The 19170-nt window shown below is 43.4% G+C and overlaps 1 protein-coding gene across 2 annotated transcripts in view; it reads right to left on the reverse strand.

Moving 5' to 3' along the window:
• LOC143291199 (putative methyltransferase-like protein 24) overlaps positions 1-19170 on the reverse strand; it is a 53254-nt gene that overhangs the window by 20516 nt on the left and 13568 nt on the right. For both annotated transcript variants that reach the window (XM_076600937.1, XM_076600938.1), the window contains exons 5-7: positions 9836-9901; positions 8931-9001; positions 3610-3735 (exon numbers count right to left, since the gene is read on the reverse strand). In XM_076600937.1, the coding sequence (XP_076457052.1) occupies positions 3610-3735; positions 8931-9001; positions 9836-9901 (263 nt within the window). The remainder of the gene's footprint in view (positions 1-3609; positions 3736-8930; positions 9002-9835; positions 9902-19170) is intronic.

A 19170-nucleotide genomic window follows, 5' to 3' on the forward strand; every position in this document is an offset into this window, starting at 1 on the left:
AACAAATCGAAAAGCGTTTGCGTTGAGAGGAAGAACACCCATTCTGAGTTTTGCGATCATATCTCTAAAACGTTTTATTCTAATATTATCTATGTAAGGTTCGGGGAAAAAATTTGACATGAAAATTGAATACAGCGAAAATCTCTCGCTGGTGTTGATTGCTGTTGTCCAGTCGTCAATAAAGTTTGCAACGAGTCGATCTCTTAATAGCGAGAGGAAAGATCGTTCATTCCCAACACCTTTGTTCAGCCAAACAAAAGCAAAACCACATTTCTGGAGTATGTCTCTGAGTTTCGATGCCCAACACAATTTTCCGTTTTCCTCCATATTAACTTGCATTAGATAAGCTTGTTTGGGCAGTCTGCTAATATTCATATGTAATAATTTTAACCAGTACTTTACTGCTCTCATGCATGAATTTACGTGTAACGGATATCTCCCCAGCTCTCCATATACACATTTGTTTGGTGTCTTTGCTGAAACATTTAAGAATCTTTTGCATGCCTGGGTGTGCACCTTTTCAACTGAGTCTATTTCCTCTAGACCCCACATTTCTGACCCATATAATAAAATCGGCTGAACCTGGGCATCAAAAATTTTGAAGAAGCACTGCCTCGTCATCTCACTGAGATTTCGGAGGACACGGGCACAGTCATATACAGCTTTCTCTCCTTTCGTTACGAGGGATCGCACTCCCTGTACATTACTCAACATGGTCGTGAACGTGTATCCTAGGTAAGTGTAACTGTTAACCACTTCTAGATCAGCACCATCCAAGAACCATTTTTCATTTTTCCCTAGGTAACCCCCCTTTCTGAATACCATAACTTTGGATTTTTCTGCGTTTATTTTCAAAAACCTTTCTTTACATAATGCACTAAGATGGTTTAACTGGTTCTGCAGACCCCAGGGTGTCCTTGATAAAAGAGCTAAATCATCTGCGAACAATAAAAGGAACAGTTCGATCAGACCTGGCTGAAGTTGTATTCCATGTTTTCCTACCTCTTCTAGAGCTACGGCTATTTCATTTATGAATAAGGAGAAGAGTGTAGAACTCAAAATGCACCCCTGCTTAACACCTAAAGGACAACCAAAAAGATCAGTCATTTCCTCATTCACACGAATACATGATGAAACTGAAGAATATATAGCTCTTAAAGCATTAAAAAATGGGCCAGATAATCCTGCTCTCAATAAAGTTGCAAACAAGGAAGCATGATGGACTGAATCGAAAGCCTTTCTCAGATCTATAAAAGCTACATACAATTTTTCGCCTTTTCTACAAAAACATTTCTCTACAATAGATGATAAGGTATAGATATGATCAATCGTTGAATATGATTTTCTGAAGCCTGCCTGCTCTTCAACTACTTTTCCGTTGTCATCCATCTATTTAGTAAGTCTTCTTTTAAGTATACTCGTATAAATCTTACTGACCACACTTAACAAGGAAATTCCTCTGTAATTATCAGGTAAATATGGATTGCCTTTCTTAAAAATGGGTATGATTATCGAGTAACTCCATTGTTCTGGGAACTCAGCATTGGTGAAAATCTGATTGAAAAGACGACACAAGAAAGGGACTGATTTTGTTGCTACAGTTTTAAGCATTTCGGCAGTTACCCCATCATAACCACATGCTTTTCCGTTTTTCAGCCCAGCTATGGCCTGATGTACTTCTTCCTCTGAAATTGGAATGTTTAATTCTTCAGCTATATCATGATCCACTACACTATCATACTCTGCTCCATTATTTACCCCCTCTTCTGTCCTGAACACAGATTTAAAATGCTCATACCACTGATCTAAAGTTATCTTTTCACTTGTTTTCTGTTTACCTCTACACATATTCGATCTCACCTCTGACCAAAATGATTTAGCATCATGAATAGAATTGTTTAGTCTTTGCGCTTTTTCTTTCTTGTACGAACTTTTCTATGCCCGTATTAGTTGTCGGTATTCCTTTCTTGCCTTTACAAAGGCCAGTCGTTTATCTTTTATAGTTATGTCTTCATCACATCGATCAGAATTTCCTATGGCTATATCCCATTGTCTCTGTGAATTACTTTGGCTTACATTTCTACCGTATGTTTCCTTTGATTTTCTGAATGTGCTTAAAAGTTTACGTGTTTTTTGCTTCGCTTCTTTGCACTCTTTGTCAAACCAAGGGGCTTCTTTTTTTACATGACCAGAATCAATCCTAACTTGCTTTTTCATACAACTGGCAGCTTTAAGAAGGCAGTCAACAAATTTTGTCAAAGCTGATTCAGTATCTCTCTCAATCTCTTCGAAAGCTTCTGACTGTGGAGAAGAAAAGTTAGCTAAGAACTCACCTTCCTTCTCCCTTGTCCAGCACAGCTTTTCTCTCCAGATACCTTGCCTATCTTCCCTACTATCCATACTTACATTAGTGTTATCATTGCCCAGCATAACTGAAATTGGTAAATGGGTAGAATCAACCCTATCGATTATCTCAAAGGATAAAACCAAATCAAGCAACTCATTTGTACAACTCATTTGCAACTCATTTGACTACAAAGTAGTCGATGACACTACTTCCCGTACTGCAGATATATGTACACCCATCATCGAAACCTTTATCACACATTCCGTTTATAACAGAGCACTGGAACATGTTACACAAGTCAATCAGTTGTGATCCAAACAGATTCACTGTTAAGTCTTGTGAGTTTCGTGTCACATACACTTCATCTTCTTGATATAGTGGGTCAAATCTACTTCAGCCAAACCATTCAGACTGGCTGTTCGTGCGTTCAGATCACCACAAATGAATACGTAAAAATCTTCAAATGTTTCATACAGAGTATTGATACAGTGTTCCAGAGGTTCAATTCCGTACCCATGTTGTAACAAATTATACACACTCGAATCACTAGGTGGAACGTAGGTTCCAATGAAAAGTATATCTTTGAGTGTGCCTAAGACAGTCCTGTCTAACTGTAGACAAATCAGATTATCATACTCTAATTCAACCACTTTGATCTGCTCCCTCAATTCATTTTTATATCCCACTACTACACCGCCTGATTTTCTTCCCCTTTGAGTTAATTTTCTTGCAAAAGAAGTCACACAAATGTAGTCAGAAAATTTATCTGATTGAAAATTAAAATCTACAAAAGTTTCAGTGAGACAGAAAATGCCAAAAGTTTTAAGGAAGTCAACAAAATCAAAAGAGTCAAGACGCTGAAGCAACCCCAAGTGAGAGAGAGAGGGAGAGAGAGACAGAGTGGGAGAGAGAGTGACAGGGAGAGAGACAGAGAGAGAGACACACAGAGAGAGAGAGAGAGAGAGAGTGAGAGAGATAGACACAGAGAGAGTGTGAGAGTGAGAGAGAGAGAGAGATCATATACAGACAGGGTGGTGCCCTTTATATCCCTGTCCCGTTTGAGAGAGAGAGAGAGAGAGAGAGATACAGAGATACAGAGACAGAGAGAGAGAGACAGACAGAGAGAGAGAGGCGGACAGAGACAGAGAGAGAGAGAGAGAGACAGGGAGGGAGAGAGACAGAGAGAGAGAAGAAAGGTGTGTCAGTATCCATGTGTCCATCCAATCTACTTACGTCAGTGTATCTGCCTAGCCGGGCCTTACCCAAAGTCATAGACGACACAGGGCTTGATGGGGCGATACCTGTAATCATCACACGTCTCATAGCCACCGCTCCCTGCATGGCCCAGACGTATGTTCCGGCACTTCACTTCTGTGTTGTCCAGGTAGCTGAATAATCGCACACGCGCATGCACGCGCATGCACGCGCGCATACACAAATTTCATATATGCACGCACGCGCGAACACACGTACTCACATACGCAAATATTCATGCAAGCACACACACACACACACACACACACACAAAGACATTCATACATACACACAGACAGAGACAGACAGACAGACAGACAGACAGACAGAGACAGAGACAGACAGGCAGACACACATACGTGCATACATACATACATACAGACAGACAGACAGGCACACACACACACACACACACACACACACACACACACACATATATATATATATATATGTATATATATATATATATATATATATATATATATATATATATATATATATATATATACGCACACACACAAACTCCACTCAGCCAACCAACCAACCAGTCAATCCATCCATGTCAACCAATGAGTCAACAATCCCCCCTCCACCCCCACTTGATCAATCAATTAACTGCTGGTTAGTCAATCAGACAGCCAGCAACTGATAATCAAATGAACTGATTAAGTAAACCTTTCATTCATCTGTACTGACTCCTTTGTTTATCGTGTATTAGTTTGAATGTCAATTGTCATGAAATATATAAAACATTCCTATATATGTCAGTGTTATCCCTTCGAATGCTGAAACACGTGCATGTCTTTTCAGTGCACATCTTATGTTTGTTATCGTGAGCTACACGACCACACGGCAGTTTCTCTGGAGAGATGATAAAGATGACGACTTCCCATGACAGCTGTGCCCATTGAAACCCCTCTCACATAACAAAAGTCATGTGTCAGACCTGAATACGTGTTTCACCACTGTCACGGTTCATTGCAGTTACGGTAATACTTGTCGCTATATCTTCACATTATCCACATGTGCTGTGATGTGTTGTGTCGATTTGTGTAGAAACGTATCATAAAGTGGCAATCATTACACCTGTTTGATTTATATTTTATGGTACCATTTGACACTGAATTGTTCTCTATCGTATCGTCTAGATTGCAGTTCAACGACCTATTGGCACCTACACCCTTAAGGTCAAGTTGGTTTCAGTTGAGTTGTTCAGTTGTTCTCTGGTGCTGCTTTGCAGCTGTTGAAGGCGTCGACTAATGCTCGACAGTTGTACTGTTGGTTGAAATGGGTTGTATGTGCGGTCCACATTCGCTGTTGCTTCGTGGCAGATGTTAGAGCTGGCGTCGTCTGTGGCGCCAGTTGTACTGTTAGTTGCAGCGAGGTTGTTCTGTCATTGGGGGAAAGGGTTGTTGCATTGTGAGACAACCCAGGGTAGGTTACGCCGTCTGCCGCCCTCTGTCTTCCCAGCGTGTCCTCCCCAAGCCGTCTCCAGGACTACCGGGCAGCCAGTCTTCGTGCTGTACCGACGACCCGTGCCCCCCGCCAAGTCAGACTCTCCACTGGCGCCAAAAGCAACAGCGACTTCAAACCACCACCGCCGCTCCCACAAGGTTGACTGGCTAAGTTTGCCCCACCCCAAAGCTTGCTTGTGGGAGAAATGGTGGCCGAGAGCCCGTTCGCCCTGAGACCGGCTTAAAGTCATACACCCGGCGAGACGCGCAAATTGCCGGCCGGCGAGGAAGGTAGTTACCGCCGCCCAGGAGGCAGAGCAGAGTGCGGGCAGTAACAGCAGTCCCAAGCCCCCCCCCCCCCCCCCCCAACCACTCCAGCAGCGTTGTGTGGCAAGTTGGCCGCATCTCGCAGACCTGCAGACCTACATGCAGGAGAGTGGAGACCAGGAGACGCGTCCACCACCAGCGCCAGCTCAGCCCTCACCTGAAAATATCGTATCGTCAGCCAGTTCTTAACTAAGCCCTTTCCCACCCACTGTTGCTGGATTGCCTTGAAAATCTGCTCCCAGCACTCATCCTCTTTTTCAGTGAAGGTCTATCGTTTGGCTCTGTCTCTTCATCTTTGGAGACCGCTATGGTCAAACCACTGCTAACGTTGGTAGCGCCACCTAGACCAGGGCAATGTGGAGAACTATCACCCAATGACCAAATTGTCCTTCTTCTCTAAAATAACTGAAAAATGTCGTTCTCAACCATAGACGACAATGAAGATATTAATATCTATGTTCTCAACCAATCCGTTGAATTCCTCGAACACACACGCTTCGCTCTGCTCTAACCAGTGAGCTTATCGACCATTGCACAGCACTGAAACAGCAATACTTCAAGTCACAAATGGCATTGTGCTCACTTCTAATTGCAGTCATGTGACGCTACTGATTTTGCTCGAACGAAGCGTGGCATTTGACATAAGAGACCATTTTCTTTCACACACTTAACCATCGTTGGTATTTATGGAGAAACCTTGTCTTTGGCGCCGTACACAGATGGTCAGTATCGGTGAGTGTTTCCTTTGGCATACCTCTGGGTTCAGTTCTGGGCCTTTTTCTAGTCGTTATGTACACCATGCCCCTAAAGTCTCTCTAATTTCAACCACTCATTTGCAGAGGACACTAAGCTCTGCAGGTTTTGCCATCCAATGAAAACGGATCACACATTACATAGCATGCAAAGTTGTATTGGTCGGGTTGAGTCTTGGACGGTTGAGCATACGTTAAACTGCAGCATAATAGAATAGAGTACAGTCCATCGCAGTATACACAAAACAGCACTATGCAATACAGTGTCATGCAGTGTAATACAGTACAGGAACAGCATAGCACAGTATGAGGCAATATTTACACAGTGTGATGCACAGTACACACACAACACGACACAGAACAACAGACTAAAATACAGTACGGACAGTACGGCACAGAATAGAACAATGCACTGTGCTATCATAATTGTTTGAAAAATTATCGACCTGTCTCTAATCTGTCATTTTTATCAAAACTGCTAGAAAAGATCATATTGTCTCAGCTCTTAGCTCATCTGGAACAAAATGGTTTACTTAATTCCCACCAGTCAGCTTATAGACGTGGTCATAGTTGCGAAACAGCCCTTCTTAGAATAGTGAATGATTTGCTTTCGGGATTTGATGAAGATAAGGTATCTGTTCTCGCTCTCTTAGATTTGTCAGCAGCTTTTGACACTATCGACCACTCTATCCTCTTGAACAGACTTAAAACTTCCTTTGGTATTCGTGACACTGCACTAGCATGGATCACGTCTTACCTGCCAGATCGTACACAGAAAGTATGTGTAAATGGTAGATACTCTATAGTATCTGCCTTGAAATATGGTGTCCCACAGGGGTCCGTCCTAGGTCCTGTTCTTTTCGTGCTGTATGCGGCTCCTGTGTCGGATGTCATCAGTCATCATGCGATGTCGCATGAGAGCTTTGCTGATGACACACAACTTTATCAGTCGGCTTCCATAGCTGAATTTGATGCACTGGTGATTCAAACACAGGAGTGCATTGCTGGCCTAAAGGACTGGATGACTCTCAACAAGCTGCAATTAAATGATGATAAGACGGAATTGATGATAACCTGTCCAAAGAAGTTTCGTCAACATCCTTCCTTTCCTGACTCTGTTCTGATCAATAGCACACCTGTTTCACTTTGTCCCTCTGTTCGCAGTCTTGGTGTAATCCTAGACCAGTCTCTTTCCTTCCAACAGCACATTTCGAATATCTGTAAAGTTGCCTATTTGGAACTGCGTAGAATCAGCTCTATCCGCCACAATCTCTCAACCGATGCAACCAAGACACTTGTATGCTCTCTGGTTCTCTCAAGAATAGATTACTGCAACTCTCTTTTGGCCGGCCTTCCCAAATATTTGTTAGACAGACTCCAACGAATTCAGAATAATGCTGCCAGACTCATTTGCAGAGCTTCTAAATTTGACCATGTTTCTCCTCTCCTTCAGTCTCTCCACTGGTTGCCTGTTTCTGATCGAATAGACTATAAGCTATCCACTCTGACCTTTTCTGCAGTCAACGGATCTGGCCCCAAGTATCTTTCTGAACTCATCCATATCTATACTCCGTCTCGCCAGCTCCGTTCTTCCTCTGATACTCGACTTCTCAGGATACCTCACGTTAGAAGTAAGACCTATGGACACAGATCGTTTTCTTTTCAATCACCAAAGACGTGGAACAAGCTCCCTGATAACCTCCGTCTTTCTGATTCCCTCGGATCTTTTAAATCTCGTCTCAAAACTCACCTTTTCCCTCAGCAATAAGTTCAATTGTGGCAGGTCCACTGACTTCATTTGCGTTATCTGTGCTTGACTATGTGTGTATACATATGTATGTGTACATAACTACATGTATGTATATGAATGTGTATTGTGTGTGCATGTGTTTATGTAAGTTTGTGCCTGCCTATGTGTGCGTATGTGTTAGGGTAGCTGTTAGATACACATGTATGTTAAAATGTATGTATGCAGCGTGTGTGTGTGTGTGTGTGTGTGTGTGTGTGTGTGTGTGTGTGTGTGTGTGTGTGTGTGTGTGTGTGTGTGTGTGTGTGTAGTCACATTTTGGTGTGTGTATGTAACATAGATATGATGTATTATGTTAACAAAAGCGTTTTTGTAAAGCACCTAGAGCAGATTTCTGGATAGTGTGCTATATAAGTATCCATTATTATTATTATTATGGTTAGGGCAGTACGGCTATTTCACGGTACAATGCAGCACAGCAAACCACAGAGCAGGACAGTAATACTGAAAACAACATAAAACAAAAAGGAGAAACGCCAAACAATGCAATGCAAAACAATACAAAGACAGTGGACACAGAAGATAACAACACAGCACAGCACATTACAGCATATGACAGCACAGCACAACACAGCACAGCACAGCACAGCACATTAGAGCATAGGACAGCACAGCACAACACAACACATTACAGCACAGCACAGCACATTACAGCATAGCACAGCACAACACAGCACAACACATTACAGCACAGCACATTAGAGCATAGGACAGCACAGCACAACACAACACAACACAGCACAACACATTACAGCACAGCACAGCACATTACAGCATAGGACAGCACAGCACAACACAGCACATTACAGCATAGGACAGCACAGCACAACACATTACAGCACAACACAGCACAGCACATTGCAGCATAGGACAGCACAGCACAACACAGCACAGCACAACACAGTACGGCAAAGCACAGCACAACACAGCACAAAGCAACAGAATGGAGCCCAACACAACAGTATCGCTGTGTGCTGAGGGAAGCTCACCTGTGCAATATGTAGTTCACTTCTTTGTCTTCCATCGTCTTTATTTCGTCTTCTGTCGGGAGATTCTTTAGCTGTAATAGTTTCAAATGATTTAAATGGAAAAGTGAGAAAGAAACAAAACCATACTGACGTTAAAGATAATGAACTTAATTTTCATTGGAAGAATATCCAGAGCTTTGTAATTAGATTTTGCTGATGGATTAAAAAAAAAAGAAAAAAGAAAAAAAAGAATGAGATTTATCACTCTCCTATGTAGACTCAATAGTGGTTTGAAAATGTGTTCGCTTGCTGAGTACCATATTGTTGATGCATAATTTACATGGAAAACAACGACGTTTCTTTATGATATGTACCAATACATTTTTTTTTGTTCTTCTAGAAAAAAATATATATACGCGACTGTAAACTAAAACATGTAGAGCAAAATATTCCAAAATGTTTGAATATATTAAGAACAGGCATTACAATACCATCTTAAACCCATCTTTCCCTCGATGCCAATCAACCCCTTCCTAAAGACAAGGATGCTACACTTATCCAAACTAACCTGCACTTGTAACTGATAAGCTGAGTTTTACAAATTGTTCAACTGTCTGCAGACCAATAAATGTCTCGGACAGCAGAGAATATGAAATCAGCGAGTAGTAAAATGTGAATACAGCGCCATGTCTCCCTTTTTCTATTATGTTTATATTTTTAATTAAATTATATTTTAGGTAAATAAAATCAATAAATGTCATATAAAATTTAATGTTCAACGATGATTATTTCTGGATAATGGCCGAAAGAGTAGATATACTTCGTGAATTTTTAGTCATCTTGTTTAAACCCAGCTTGACGTTCTCTGGTTATATCATTTTTTCATACTTACTCTGGAAGCGAAGAGAGGGAGAGAGGAGCCTTACCCGCCCAAATTTCCTCAAATACACCATATCAGGATGGTCGTCCGGGAGACTCCGATCTTGTTCCGCCTGTCAGTCAGTGTCAACAACATTTTGTTAGTGTCACTTATGATGAGAGAGAGAGAGAGAGAGAACACACACACACACACACACACACACACACGTGCGCGCGCATCAACTTTCCATGTTCAATTGCATTTAATCTCACTGATTCTGGGTATGTAACACTAGAAGGCAACATCACATGAAATGTAAATTTACACGAAATAACATGAAATGTAAGAGCCAAAAGAGTGAACATACATGGTCATCTTTATTTTGATTTCATAGAAGCATTGTTTACATCCAGCTTTATGTTCTCAAGTTATCATGTTCTTCATACTCTCTTCGGTCACCTGTACATAGTGTTCAACGGCATTTACCCAACAGCTTGCGTAAATTTCGTATAGTATAAAAGTAGTCTTTATCAAACCAACCTTCACAATACTAACTTTTATCCACCCTGAAGCTTTTCTTGATGAATGCCGCACACTTTCGGATACAATCATTAAACAAGTCCAAGGCTTCATTAACGTCAACATCAATCAGTACAGGAGCTGTGTCAATTCATCATGAGATTCTACTTCATATAATTTATATATTACCGTAAATTTTCGAAATAATGATAAAAAATAATAATACGTGTGTACGTTTAAAAACAGTAAAAACAAGAGAAGTAAAACAACAACAACAATAACATCAACAACAACAAAAAAACTTGATCAAAACATACAAGCAAAGACAACGGGAATCCCGCAGGGTTCCATTATTTCTCCATTGTTGTTCAACATTATGCTTTATGATTTACACACATGTTTTTCATCATCTACCAAGCTGGCTCAATATGCTGATGATATTGCTATATGGATTCAGACATCCTTGAGGAAAAGGACAAGCCTACATTACATCAATTATGTACAGAAACATTTTCAGGGTGAACCTGATAGACTGAGTGCATATGCATTCTAATGGTTTTGAGTTTTCTGTAGAAAAAACACATTTGATCCTCTTTAATAATGGTCATAATCCCAGCAAACTACCACGATTTTTTGGGGGAGGACGTGAAATATTTTTCAAGTCGGAAATAAAATTTCTTGGGATCCTATTTACTTCAAAACTAAACTGGAAGAAACACATTGATTCAATGGTGACTAAAGCAGTTAAAAGCTTAAATTTCTTAAAAATTGTAAGTCACTCTCCTTGGGGACAAGACTCCAAAATTCTTTTACATTTAGCGACATCTCTCGTAAGATCAAGACTGAACTACGGTCAAGAAATTTTCTTTTCTGCTCCGCCGACATTTCTAAAGAAGCTGCGAATAATTGACAGTAAAGCTGTGAAACTGGCTTTAGGGGTACCTGTGCATACTGAGACCTCAGAAGCCTATAAGCTTGCGGGTATTCTACCACTAGATGAAATCAGAAAATTAAGTTCTGCTAAATACATTGTGAGATGTACAGCAGTGGATGATTTTGAGGAATTAAATATCAGGTCTGATATTGATTTTCCAAAAAATGCACAAAATAATTCAAATCTACAAACCATTCGCACATATGTGTCAGATATTTTAAATTCTTCAGACATTGATTTGCATGATATGGCACCTCGTGTTCTGGTGCCACCTGTCCCTCCCTGGGAGTTAACAAAAGCAAACGTCAACATATGTGCTTCTGACACAACAAAAGTAGAATCTCCAAATATAATAGCAGCATCTGTCAGAATTGAATTAGAAGAAAAATTTGATTATCATTTAAAAGTTTACACTAATAGCTCGGTCCTGGATGATAGCAGTGCAGGATCTGCTTTTGTCATACCTGACCTAAAAACAGAAAAATCATATCATTTAGGTAAGGGACATTCAATTTTTACAGCTGAATTGGTGGCCATCCTTATGGCTTTAAATCATCTTGTTGATATACCAATCATAGTAAGTAATATTCTATTTTGTGTTGATTCTCAATCTGTTTTAAAAAAAGTTTGCTCCTTTTTGAGAATAACCAAAGAGAAGATTTATTATTTGAAATTAGGTATTTATTGCACTCCCTATTTGTGAAGGGTACAAATGTTGATTTTTGTTGGATACCATCCCACACTGGATTCCTTTATAACGACCAAGCAGACAGGGCAGCAAAAAGGGGAGCAAAGAATCATATAGATAGTATAAACGTATATTTCCCATTGCCATACGAGGAAATAAGCAATATACTAGAAAGATACTTTTATAGGTGCTTGAATTCAAGTCTAAAACCTCGTCAGTTGACTCTCTCAGACTTTGGTCCGATTCGCAGACCAATTCTGAGTTAACTCTCAGAGTATTATCAAATTCATTACGGACCAAGTATTGTTCTAATGTCAAGTGCATATGCTTTAGTAACCTGACAATTAAGCATATGATTTTTGGCTGTAGCTTGATGAAGCCTTATGTACACAAAAGTGTGTCTTCACAAGTGACTGAGAACGTTGATGTTTTTGACTTTTTGCATTCATTATCAGTTGTTTCGCTTGTCAGGTCAGGGGCATCGCCCTTGCTACTGGTACCAAGTAACCCAGTACTACCTGCCGCATGTGAAGTCTCCCAACGACGGACCAGGTGGAGGAGGAAATCTTTCCCAACGGCTGTGAAGGCGGAAGAGGATGACCAAAGGGCAGGGGAAGCTCTTATCCTTGGCTGGAAGTCCCCCTAGGGAGGCCGAGGCCGTCCTACACGTGATAGTATCTGCACCTGTGGGACTGTGAGCGTCGGTAGGCAAGAGAGTGGGGAAGGGACTGCACAACTCCTCCTCACTAAAAAAAAAAGTCACCTGTGCTGGTCAGGCAACCAGGCTAATGTAGGAACGACGAGCTAGCCCTTCAACACCCAGCTTTCCCAAGCCCTGCGGCGATGGAGAAGTGGTAACGGGGACAGGCAGAGGATGCTGCTGGCAGTTCCTAGTCACGACTCTGCACGCAGGCGGCTGTGGGGTGATGGTCGTCCGCCGTAGACTGGGGCAGATGCGGCGCCCGTATCCTCCCACAGTATCAGAGCAGCCCTTTTTAGGGACAGCACTGCTCTCCACATGGGGAAGGGGAGATAAAAGGATCCCCAAACAAAGCCTGCCTCACCTAGTACCTATTAGGAAACCGCACCTACTTGGACATCCAACAACAGCAGTCAAATACAAAAGAAAAGAACCAGGAGTCATGCCCTGACTGGGTGCCTGGAATGTTCGCACTCTCTTAGACAGAGACGACAAACCAGAAAGACGCACAGCGCTCATTGCTAGAATGCTGGATCGCTACCAGGTGGACACAGCAGCCCTGAGCGAAACCAGGTTTGCCGGTGAAACCCAGCTGGAGGAAGTTGGAGGGGGCTACACCTACTGCATTGGGAAGCCAGATGGCACCCCAAGAACCTCAGGCGTGGGCTTTGCCATACAAACCAAACTTGCACGACAGCTTGACAGCCTTCCACGTGTTATAAATGATAGGCTGATGACCCTGCGTCTGAAGCTGTCCAAGGATCGCTTTGCCACAGTCATCAGCTGCTATGCCCCGACGATGACCATCCCTGATGACATCAAAGAAGCTTTCTACGAGGAGCTCAGCCGCACCATTTCAGCGGTAGACAGAAAGGACAGGCTGATCATCCTTGGGGATTTCAATGCCCGCGTCGGCGTGGACTTCTCCTCTTGGCCAAAAGTCCTAGGACAGCACGGCACTGGCAAGTGCAGCTCCAACGGACTGCTTTTGCTCTTGCTCTGCGCGCAGCATGGACTGACCATCACCAACACCCTCTTCCAATAAGCGGACAAGTACAAGAACACATGGATGCACCCCCGCTCCAACCAATGGCACATGCTGGACTGTGTGATTGTCCGGCAGAGGGACAGAAGTGATATTTCCATTACACGCTGCATGAGAGGAGCAGTTTGTTGGTTGGACCATCGCCTGGTACGCAGCAAGATAAACATCAGACTTGCTCGCAAGCTTCAACCAGCCAGGAAGAAAACCCCTAGGCAGCTGAACATCCACCGCCTCCCTATCACCAAGGACGTGCTGCAGCAGCAAATCCAAGCAGCTCTCCAAGAAATTCCTGCATCGACTGATGTAAAAGAGGTATGGAGCAACTTCAGAGATGCTGTGTACACAGCAGCAGCTGACACACTCGGCTTTGTACAGAGGAGCCACAAAGACTGGTTTGACGAGAACGACTCTGGAATCTCCAAGCTCCTGAACACACTGCATATACGGCATCAGGATCACATTTCCGATAAAGACTGCCAGAGGAAGGAGAACCAGTTCTTGCAAACCAAGCAACTCGTGCAGAAGAGGCTGCGTGAGATGAAGAACACCTGGTGGGAAAGTCTGAAGAGCTTCAGTCCGCTACTGATGCTCACGACATGAAGACCTTCCATGATGGTCTCTGAGCTGTGTATGGGCCGAGAGTCACAGGATCAACCCCTGTCCGAGCCTTGGACCAGACCACCCTCCTGACAGACAAGAAAGACATCCTTGCCCGCTGGGCAGAGCATTTCAACACCCTCCTCAACAGGGACTCGTCCGTATCTGACAAGGTAATTGCAGCCCTCCCACAGCTACCAGTCAATGACTCGCTAGCTGCCCCTCCCACCAAAGTCGAGACCCAGAAGGCCCTGAAGCTGACAACGTCAGGAAAAGCACCAGGAGCGGATGGAATCCAGGCTGACATCTACAAGTATGGAGGCGAGGTGCTGACAGGCAAGCTGACCGCCCTGTTCCAGTCTGTCTGGGAGAGAGGGGAGGTCCCTCAAGATTTTAAGGATGCTTCTATTGTCCACATTAATTTTACAAACGGAAGGGAGACAAAACATCCTGCGATAACCACCGTGGAATCTCTCTCCTCTGCATCGCCAGCAAGATCTTCGCCCGCATCATACTGAACAGACTGGTTGACCATGTCTCCAACACAGTCATCCCTGAAGCACAGGGTGGCTTCCGCTCAGGTAGGGGAACATGTGACATGGTGTTTGCTGTACGCCAGATGCAAGAGAAGCGCCGTGAGCAGAACAAGGAGCTCCACATAGTCTTTGTAGATCTGACTAAGGCCTTCGACATGGTGAACCGCCATGGTCTGTGGAAGATCCTCCTAAAGTTCGGCTGCCCAGAGAGCCTAATCCAGCTGATTGCGTCATTCCATGATGGCATGCAGGCGAGAGTACAGGAAAATACTGAAATGTCGGATCCGTTCCCTGTGGTAAATGGAGTGAAGCAGGGCTGCGTCCTGGCACCCACACTGTTCCCCGTTCTCTTCTCTGCCATGCTGATTGACACCTTCCAAGACTGTGACCGGGGCATCTACATTCAGTTTCGCACAGATGGCAAACTTTTCAACTTGTGGCGACTCCACGCCAGGTCCAGGGTGTTTGAGGCACTGATGAGAGAGTTCCTCTTCGCTGATGACTGCGCGCTTGCTGCACACACCCATGAGGACATGCAGTTCTTTATGGACAGGTTCTCAACCTCCTGCAGGCGCTTTGGACTCACCATCAGCCTCAGCAAGACCGAGTCCATGTACCAACCAGCTAGCTCACAGAACGCCAGTGCCGCCCCCCCCCCCCCCGGCCCCCCCCCCCCCCACACACACACACACCTGCAATCAAGATCAATGACACAGAGATCAAGTCAGTCGACAAGTTTTGCTACCTGGGCAGCCCCCTATGCAGCAACGGAGCCCTTGATGCAGAAGTGACACTGCGCAGCGCCAAGACCAGCTTCGCCTTTGGCAGACTCAACAACAGGCTGTGGAACAATAAAGGCATCAGGCTCAGCACCAAGATGAAACCCTACAGAGCTGTTGTGCTGACCACCTTGTTGTACTGCTGTGAAACATGGACGACGTATCGCCGTCACATTCAACAACTTGAGCAGTTTCACCAGAGATGCCTACGAAAGATCCTCGGCATAAAGTGGCAAGACAGGGTCTCCAACCTTCAGGTCCTAGAGAGTAGCGGCCTGCCCAGCATCGAAAGCCTGGTGATCCAGTGCCAGTTACACTGGACAGGACACGTTGTCCGCATGACAGACAGCAGGATCCCGAAGACGCTTTTGTATGGCCAGCTGAAGGAAGGCCACCGTGAACTTGGAAGACCCTGCAAGCGCTTCAAGGACACCTTGAAGACAAACCTCAAAGCCTGTGACATAGACATCGCTTCCTGGGAAACTGATGCCCTTGACCGCTCTCGCTGGAGGATGCTGTGCTCCAGTGGCATAAAGACTTTTGAAAACAAGAGAATGCTGGCCATTAAGGAGAAGCGTGAGCGAAGGAATCAGGGCTCAACTTCTGGAGATGTTTTCCCTTGCAACACCAGTGGGAAGTGCTGCGCATCCAGAATCGGCCTCTTCTCCCATATGAGGACACACACCGACAGATAAGCCTGCCTGCCTACTCATCCGTCGGACCGACGGGAGACTCCATCATCGCAGTTTAACGACTTCTCTTTTACGAAGTCCTTTAAGTAATTTCCTGTAATTGCATTTAGATTTTTTTTTCAAATTTCACCCTCATTTCACCTTCATTTGCCCAGTTTCCCCCAACCCTCCATTCATTCACATCTCCACACCCCTTCTAACCGATCATACTCAAATGTATTCATACAATTTTTAATACTTTAACAAAATGTCTTCAATCACCGATATGTGTGACGGGACATTAAACAAAATTCCTCCTCCATGGCTGGAAATAAATGTTTTCAAAGAGGTTTTGAAAGAAGGCAAGAAACAGCATGACGGACTAGGAACGGGAGTGAGTTCCATGCTGAAGAAGCCTGCAAAGAGAAAGTGCGTTTTCCATATGATCTGGTTCTGCAGGAGGATTTTTTAAGAGACGGTCATCACCTGATGACCAGAGCTGGCGGGATGGAGAGTAGTAATGCAGAAGCTCGGAAAAGTAAGGAGACCTGCCAATCATAAATTTGTAGCACAGGAGAGAGAGTTTATAATCTATTCTTTTCTGAATAGGTAGCCAGTGGAGGGAGTGAAGGAGAGGAGTAAAATGAGCAGATTTGGGAGAGCGGGAGATAAGCCGTGCAGCATGGTTTTGGATTCTCTGAAGTCTGGATTACAAGTAGTTGGGGCAACCAGCGAGCAGAAAATTACAGTAGTTAAGCCTAGATAGGACCAGGGAACAGACAAGGGTTTTGTTGCATCTCGAGACAGAAAGTGCCGAATAGAGCCTATTCTACGTGACTCGAGGTAACATATCTGACAGATCGAGGAAATCTGCCGTTCAAAAGATAGGCTAGTCTAAGTAAACACCAAGGTTGCGAACAATTTTTGAAGTTGGAACATTGCACCCATTTAACTTAACAGCTTGGGAAAGTGAAACAGAATTCAGCAAACGTTTAGGAGCAAGAAAAATCATTTCTGTTTTGTTGTCGTTCAACAGTAATTTGTTGCTGTGTCATCCACGATTTTATGTCAGTTATATACATTTTTTTTCATTGATATGCACAGCATTACTTTCTCAACTCTTAAATTGATTATTTTAAATGGATCTGTAATGGTGACCGGAAAGGTACATTCTCAAGAGAAAAAGTATGCTGTGTGAATGATTACTTTATCTTGTGACCTTTTTGATCTTGCTTGTGACCTGTGTGAACTCCACTTAGCAGACCGATTTGAATCTGATCAATTTCCTGTCGAATATTGTATTGATTGTCAACTGATAATTCATTCAATCCTTACCCAGCCTAGGACTTTGGCAAATAACTAAAACAGTGCACATGTTCAACAGAGATGTACCGTATGTATCTTTATGGCAACGGTTAGAAATTACAGAACCACCTTTCTAAATTGAGACTCAGTGTTTTCGTCTTCTGGCTGTAACTGAGAATGATTAGATATTTTACTATTCAAATCATCACATGTATTCATATATAAAAATTTGCGCCGGACTTCTGCGTGCCTTACATGAGGACTGCTTTTGCTCACCGGAAAATGGTTTGGGGTACACCCAACTTTTGTTCCCGTCTTAAACTTGACCTGGACAACACAGTCCTGGTATGGCCCTGTGCGGTCAGGTGGACTATAAGCAACAAGAACAAGAACCTGGACAACATTGATAGAAACATGATGCGTTCCTATTCGACTTCTTTGAATGAATATTGAGCATGAAGAACAAACTTTCGCCCATCAAAGAGGGGGGTCAAAAGACCATGGGCGCCTGTTTTGCCTTCTTCCCTGGATTTCTTCAGATGGGAACTCAGTCTCTGTTAGATCCCAATGACTCTCCAATGAAACAAATAATTGAATTCACATATTTCAGTTTTCGTTTTGCTTTCAATATTTCAATCTTTTGTTTATAAAAGGAACATCGACCAGTTATAGGAGAATCTGATCTGAGGTTCATTCAGTACACTCTATCACCTTCAACTGTGTCCCTGAACTCAAGTGTATCCGTAATTAGGTCCTGAATCGTCCCTTAAGAACCCTTTCTCACCCTATTCGGAACGGCACAAAAAATCAAGTTGTTTAATTTTTGACTTCCAATGTCATCACATTTTTTGTAGTTACTTTACCAATTAAGACATTGTTCTTTTGTTCCAGAGCACCAATTTTACGACGAAACTACTCACTTCGTCTTTGAGGCTACTGACAAGTTGACGCAAGGCATCGTATTCTTGATGTGCGTTGCACACTTCCTGTTTGACTTCGATTTATTAACATTTTTATACTGCCAGAGCCTTAAATTTAAGCTATTTAGGCAGTAAATGTGTTTCACTTCATTCAATTTACTGTTCACAAAACTGTTCATGTCGTTCACAGTTGCCATCACATCAGCCAGGGACGGTTCCTTTGTCGAACGAGTGGAGTGTGAGCTGGAGAGCCGGGTCTGCCGTAAGCTGCCAGAGAACGTCGACACACCTTGGTCAGGGCGAGGGTTCGGTCCAGGTTCGCTTCAACATCGCCACACAGCAGAGCAATTCACATGTCCCAAGACGTAGGTACAGCTTATTTCTCCACTCCCTTTTTGAACAAAAATACAAGCGCCAGAGTACAAGGATCACACCAGCTTGATGAACTGTCAAAGTGGAGATGTGCGATGCCTTCTTTAAAACCATCCTTCTCCACATGGAAAGGACAAATGCTGGCAAGAACACACCTCAAGACACCCTGGAATCTAGCTGTGTTCAAGACATGATGACATTGAAATACAGTCACCAGATTTACCTCTTTCCTCAATGCCAATCCAAATTTGTTGTCAGAAGGTGTGTCACACACCTCCTTTCTCAACGCACGTGCAAGATGCCCCCCACCCCACTCCACCCCCGCCCTCCCACAAG

Source organism: Babylonia areolata, chromosome 16 (genome assembly GCF_041734735.1).
Source record: "Babylonia areolata isolate BAREFJ2019XMU chromosome 16, ASM4173473v1, whole genome shotgun sequence".
Classification (NCBI taxonomy): Eukaryota; Metazoa; Mollusca; class Gastropoda; order Neogastropoda; family Buccinidae; genus Babylonia; species Babylonia areolata.